Source organism: Notothenia coriiceps, unplaced genomic scaffold, assembly GCF_000735185.1.
Source record: "Notothenia coriiceps isolate Sejong01 unplaced genomic scaffold, NC01 NC01_scaffold00030215, whole genome shotgun sequence".
Lineage (NCBI taxonomy): Eukaryota > Metazoa > Chordata > Actinopteri > Perciformes > Nototheniidae > Notothenia > Notothenia coriiceps.
In genome coordinates this window covers 8116-14911 of record NW_011362916.1, presented here as the reverse complement: position 1 = coordinate 14911, position 6796 = coordinate 8116, and the positions used below count along the sequence as shown (strand labels likewise).

The following is a 6796-nucleotide window of genomic DNA, read 5'->3' as shown; positions in this document are numbered from 1 at the left end:
TAAAGAAGTCAAAATGGTAGGCCTACTGATTATACAATGTATAATGTTAGCATCTTAGTGCTGTACACTCCCATAATGTTTCAATATTGCTGTTGGTACATCCGGTTACAAAGCAGTTAGCGGAAATAGCATTGTATGGTTTCCCTCGTATTTTGAACCCCATGCCTTAGAAATAACTACGTTAGGCTAAGATACTTTATACGTCAATAGCCATGGGCTGTTATTTGTATTCAACAGAACCACCTACTTGTGGCACTAACAGAAAAGTATGTTAGTTAGGGAAGCCATGCTTGTTGTGGATAGTAATGCATCACAACTCACCGCATTGAATAGCTTGATCACGTTTCTCAGAGCCGTCGCTGGGCCCTGGAGGCGGCTCACTTTCTCCGGAAACGATAAAAACAGTTTGTTGATTTCTTTCAATCTCAAACTGCCAGCATCTTGTTTTAAGTTCCTCGTTCTCCGTTTTCATCTTGGATATTTCGACCTTCAGCTCGTTGACCATAGTTTCGAAAAGTTTCGTAGTCTCTGCGATTGCAGCCTTTAGCATACTCTCCATGACGGAGGAGTATTTCGTCTGAAAATCGTCCGCAGACATTATTGTATCTTGGAATAGTGTACCGTTCCTGCGAAAATCGATATATAAGTCCACTTCTATCAGTACATGTCCTATACCGTTAGTAAAAACACGATATTAGTTACTGCCCCATCATAGCTCCTTCCCGTTGTGGTCAGACGGCGGTCTCTGCTTTGTGTGACGCAGGACGACGCATCCGGGGGGACTGAAGATAACATCCGGTGCTACGCTTTAATACCTACAATTGTGTTTGATATATATATATACAGTAAAAAAATAATAATCGGGTGCATGTTTCAGTAAAACATTATTAATGTTGCTCTGTTTGCCAAATCCAGACCAGGAAGTACCAGTCTAAAAGACTACCTTATTCGTAAACTATTACAATTGGCCCAACTCCCTATCCGTATATTTCTAATACCGGAAGTGCGGTTGTTTACGGAACAAAAGGAAGTGGTAAAGCTTAAAGGAATTTGCAACGTTAGATAAGGAATTGAATTACTTTTGCCAACTCGCACTGAACATAAACATTATTCATGTTATGTATTTATGTTATTGTTTGCTACATTTGCTTGCTGCGTGTATTTCAACATGTGTAACGTTACAGTGGAAACACCAGTGCAGCAAGCTAGTTAGCTAACGTTGGCAAACTGCTGTTTGTTTAGCATTACCTTAGGATTGTTAAAAGGAAAGCACCCAAACGGGACTTGTGGACGGGTCGACATACGAGAACATCCTGTTTAACGTCATATAGACTGAATCCCGTGTTGAATACACTGGCGGAACCAGTTTAAATAGACCAGCGCTAGCTGACAGCTGCTACTGTACTACAGTCTTGAAGTTGGCACAATGGCCGAAACTATTGTAACGTTTCAGTCCCAACTTTCTGGTGTTATGGAGACGGTCTTCAAAGCAGCAATGTATGAGATCACCCGGTTGGTGGAGGACAGTTTTCTGGAAGAGGTTACACGGTGCAGGGAGCAAGTGGAGTCCCTGAAGAGGCGGCTGAAGTGGTCAGAAGGTCGGCGTAAAGAAAGAGAGGGAGAAAGGAGGGGAAGGTGTCTCGACTGCGGGAGAGTAGAGGTGTCCGGCGAGGAAACCCCCAAAGTCTTAGGTTAGTCTGTCTGGTGTTGATACTCATTTACTATGATCGATACTCAAATTGCTTTGGTGTATGGTGGTTCAAACATAAACACCATAGGGAAATAAGTTGTACTATTCCACTTCAAGTTTTGTGTTGCACTAAATGTTTGTTCCCTCTCATGGTTTCAGTCCCAAAGAGCCAACAAACAAGTTTAGCAACAAGCTGGTGAAAATACAGAAGCAGTTGGGAACTAAGGAGCCATATTGCTAAGGCTAATGCTAATCTTGCTCTGAGTTAGCTGGATGTGTTAGCCTTGTTTTGGCTATATAGCAGAACAAGGATGCAAATGATGCATCTCACATCTAATCAAACTAATTATAAATGTTGATTATAGCTATATCCACACCATTAGAGTGTTACTCATTGTTAGCCTTCCTAAATCTTACAAACACAAATGGGAATATTCATGACTCAACAATTTAAATAAAACATATTTTTACCTATCTTCTGCTACAGATAAAAGTCTCAAACAGGAAAGTGTGACGCAAGAAGAGATGAGTGGTCCCCAAGAGAGCGATGGAGAGACACAGTGTCGTGAAGCAGACGAGACAAGACCCGAGTCTCACGTAGCCCTGAAGGCAACACAGGTACAGGGCAGTTTGTCTCCCTTGTATAGCTTCAGTAAGTTAGGTTTAAAATGTTTCAGGGGTTAATGTATGTTCGTAACAGATTACTTTTTAGTATTTTGTTTAAATGTTCTGCAATAATTACTCTACTACTTTTATTTCTCAAAATATGGATACAGAATCAAACCATTCAGCTGTCTTTTTGTATTTTATTTCTTGCAAGAAAGTTAATTCAGTCATATAGAGAGCATACTATCTGTCTGATTAAAAAACAAAGGCTACAGTTTGAGATGCACATTGAAAAACAGAATAGGGAGGAAAGGGGGGACAAGCCTGGCAATAATGAAACGAGCATTCTGGCAGTTAGGGAGGCAGTTTCATCTTCTTTGTAGGGACATATCCCAAGCCTAGCAAAGACGTGAAAGCCAGTAAATAGAGATACAAATTAGCGCAAAAGTATAACACAGTAATATTATTAAAGTAAACGAGTGAATACAATACTTTTCTGTGACACTCCTTTCTACTGGCAGCGACTTCATTATGTTCTGTTTGTACCACTTAATTATCACAATGCTTCTACTTTACTTTTATATTGTGAATGTGTACTTGGTGAATTTTTATTTGTATTCATTGTCATACTGTTTTACTCAGGTTTTTATCAATACTGTCTCTTTTCTGTAACAATGTCAATTTCCCCTCTGTGCGACGAAAAAGGAATTATGATTCTGATTAAATGTTTTAGTATTAAAGAGGATTTATTATGAGCCTGGGGTTTTCCCTTTCCTCTACTGTGTCATATAGGTTTACCATGTAAATGGTCTGCAAAGGCTAAAATCCCAAAGTTCCCCTCCAGAGGGAGTTTCTCTCCCACACACACCCCCCTGCCTGAAACACCTCTATTAGACACCTTTGTTTTATTTTGTAAAATAATGACATCAGTATTTTACACTCGCATCTCTTTTGGCTAGCGCTCCAACACATTGTACGCTAAAGACATCTCTAAGCGGTTTACCAATCACAACAGAGCCAGCCAACCAATCAGAGCAGACTCGGCTCTGGTTTCAGACAGAAGCACCTGTAGATTTAATATTGTTTCTCTCCAGGCGAGTTAAGTTAAACCTTCTCATTAATGTCTTTCTGCTCCTCTTACAGTCTTCAGGTGTACAGGGTGAAAAGCTGAATAGGTTGTTCAAGGAGGAAGCCCTTCAGGTCACGCCAGAAGCGAATGTGTCTGAGGAGAGATGGGGAGGACATTTGGATGGTCAGAGTTTTCATATTCCAAAGAGAAATGTTACCCCTAAATACAAAATATACTTTTTTTTCTTGTACCTTTTATCACTCAAACTTTTTTGGTTTGAGCTTCAGAGATTTAACCCAAAAATATATTTCCTAAACTAAATGTCATACACAGTAATGAATTATTTGAGATATTCCACAGACTTTGTAGTCAGCAGTTTCATCTAGGAACTATTTTTTTTAACCGTATAACTATGCAGGCTTTTTACACATGAAGGTTAAACCATTAATTGCATCCTCCTTGGCCAAGTGGCATCTAGTTCTATTTTATTTAAGAGAAGGAAGACCTTTATTGGGTTGTTATTCCATCTATATTATATGACATCCAATTACATTTAGCTGACCTTTTTTTATCCAGAGCAACATGCAATGAGTGCATTAAACCATGAATAAACAAACTCAGAAAAACAAATATCATGCAGGTGCATTAGCTACTAATTAGCCAAAAGCATGGTAAGTTCTACAGCATTACAGTAGCTTCTAATAAGCAAAGAGCTACCGATAGAGGAGAGTTTTTTTTAATTAGTATTATTAATGTAGTTTGATAAATAAAATAAGAACATGTATACAAGTGAAGCACATATTCCAGATTTTTGGGAGATCTGTCCCTGTATTTTCAATCACCTAACATAAGTATATAGTCATTTCTACAGTACTAGTTTATAGGAAAACTATACAAGATATGTATTATTATTATTTATCTTTATTGACTAGATAGATACTACTAGAAATATGTATTTGTGATGTTTGGGTGATATGTCCTTTAATTTGTTATGCATAACTATACAGCTATTTGTTGGAGTTTCTTCTTTGTAACAACATATCCCTAATTGTTGGAAATCCTCTCCTCCTATCAGAGGGACCAGGTCTGCCAGGGACCAGTAAGCGCTTCAGTGTCCAGAAAACCCCAAAGTGCCACATTAGCTGGGAAACTGGCTACGACCAGAGTCCAGAATCAGGCCAACACAGATGCCCAGGCGACCCATCTGAACCGGTTTTACTGAACAGGTATGGCATGGAAGATTATGGTGGCTTTGACAAGACCGGCTATGGAGACTCCAATATGATTGACATGGGTAACCTGGACGGGTTACAAGGGTCGCCATCGCAGTTGGGTGAGGATTCGAGTTACATGGGGCACTACGAGGGGGATGTGGAAGCATCAAAAGGAGCCGAGCATCACGTTTACGAAACGGGTGCCGTGCGAAACAGAAGGGGCGCGGTCGGTTTAATTGCAGGGTCTCCCTCAAGGACAAACATTGATGTAGGTGGAGAGCTCAGCTGTTTATTGATTAATGAGGAGGGGTATCTACAAGACCAAAGCATTTTGTTCCCAGAACATGTTACTGGTGATCAAGTAGGCAGGTTGAATTTCAGGGGTCAGGGACTTCGCGCTGAACCTTCTTCAGAGGATATATATGCGCCGTCATACAGTGACACCTTAAACCTGGGAGAGAAGCTGCAGCATCAGGCAGGAGGGAGAGGGGGGAGGAGGCATGCTTGTAACCTTTGCTCCATGACCTTCCATGATTCGGCCTTACTAAAGGCCCACAAACAAACGCACAAAGACCCCTCACAAGCGCCGCCATATTCCTGCACACAGTGCGGAAAGACCTTCTCGCAAGCTTGCAACCTCAAAGTCCACCAGAGGATTCACTCGGGGCAGGGGCTCCACCTCTGTAGCCACTGCGGGAAAGGTTTCCCGTCTTTCGCGGACCTAAAGATGCACAAGTGCAGCCAAACGGGGGACAAACCTTACAGCTGCACCGTGTGTGGGAACAAGTTCAGCCGCCTCTGGAATCTGAAACTGCACCGAAGGATTCACACACAGGAGAAACCACATCGGTGCACCATGTGCGATAAGAGCTTCACGCGGGCGGACATATTGAAGGTTCATCAGCGCACACACACGGGGGAACGGCCATACTGCTGCACTGTGTGCGGCCTCACCTTCAAACGCTTGGACCATCTGAAGTCACATCTACGGAAACATGCGACAGATCGTTAAATCAAGGGACGTTTGGAGACACTGTTAAAAATGACAATATTGTTTATTTTATAAGGACATTTAAAAATCATTGCTTTCATTTATGAGTCATGGATGTTTTTTTTTTTCTCTTCATTGTCAAATGCTTTGTTGTTTTTCTATTCAAACTCATTTTGGTCGTGGTTAAAATATAAGACACTGATAAAATACCTCTTATGTGTACCCATTTATTGCTGGATATGTTGTTCCAGACAGAAAAAAACTACTTTCATTTTCATAATCATTGTTATTACATTACAGAATTAAAATACAACCAAAGAATTATGTTATTTTTTCCCCCAAAAAAATGTGCTTTTTATGTTTCACTCAATGAACTTACTTGAAAGTATTAATTGTTTTTTGGAAAAAACCATAGGACAATTACATTTTAGGTAATCACCCTGCTAATTCTAATCTATAAACCTATAATGCTGACTATGCAGATGAGGATTGTAGGAACAAAGACACATTAAGGTAGCATGATCACGATTTAAGAAGTAAGATAAATAGTTGTATGGTTCTTAAATAAATGATTTCTCTAAATTGAATTTAAGTGGTATCTTTTTTTCAGTAGAGCTTGACCCTTTTGCTAGAAGAAAGATGGAAGGTGTTTAAGAGGAAGGAAAGCAATTTCACAGAAGTCAGAGGTTGGTCTAAATCAGTTTTTTATTTGTGGCTCTTTTCTGAGAGAAACTATTTTATTATATACATCAAACCCCTTTTCCTGAAAGGGGAAAATAAAAGGAAAAAATATTGTGTTTGGAAACATACTTAAATTCTAGTTGGTAATGTTGATTAACCAATTAACTTAAAAGTACTCATGGATGTTGAAAAATGTTAATCAGAACCACATGTGAGGGTGATGCCTCAAAGTGAAAGGAATTCTGAACCTCTATAGATTAAATCAAATATTTATCAAGTTTTGTCTGTTTTTTATATTATATATATTAAATTCATCCAAGTCAACACGTTGTGACTCAAAACATAGGGTATGCTATTGGGCCCAGCATACTGAAAAAATACATCTTTAAAAATACAAATGTAACCAAGTGGATAATAAAGAGAGTAAACATTTACACTTGTTTTGGCAGCCTTATATCATTATGAAGAACCCTATCAAATAATTTCAGCAAGACAGAAGTTGTTCTGATTAGAAGTTTTCATTTCATGACACAGATAAGTCACTC

The 6796-nt window shown here is 39.4% G+C and overlaps 1 protein-coding gene across 1 annotated transcript; it reads left to right on the top strand.

Annotated features, from left to right (window-relative positions):
- The first annotated feature begins 995 nt into the window (after positions 1-995).
- Positions 996-6493, top strand: LOC104959384 (sal-like protein 2). The gene is made up of 4 exons (XM_010787269.1): positions 996-1691; positions 2178-2308; positions 3440-3548; positions 4441-6493. Exons 1-4 carry the CDS (start codon positions 1427-1429, stop codon positions 5589-5591), a joined length of 1656 nt encoding a protein of 551 aa, XP_010785571.1. The 5' UTR covers positions 996-1426; the 3' UTR covers positions 5592-6493.
- Positions 6494-6796: the final 303 nt, after the last annotated feature.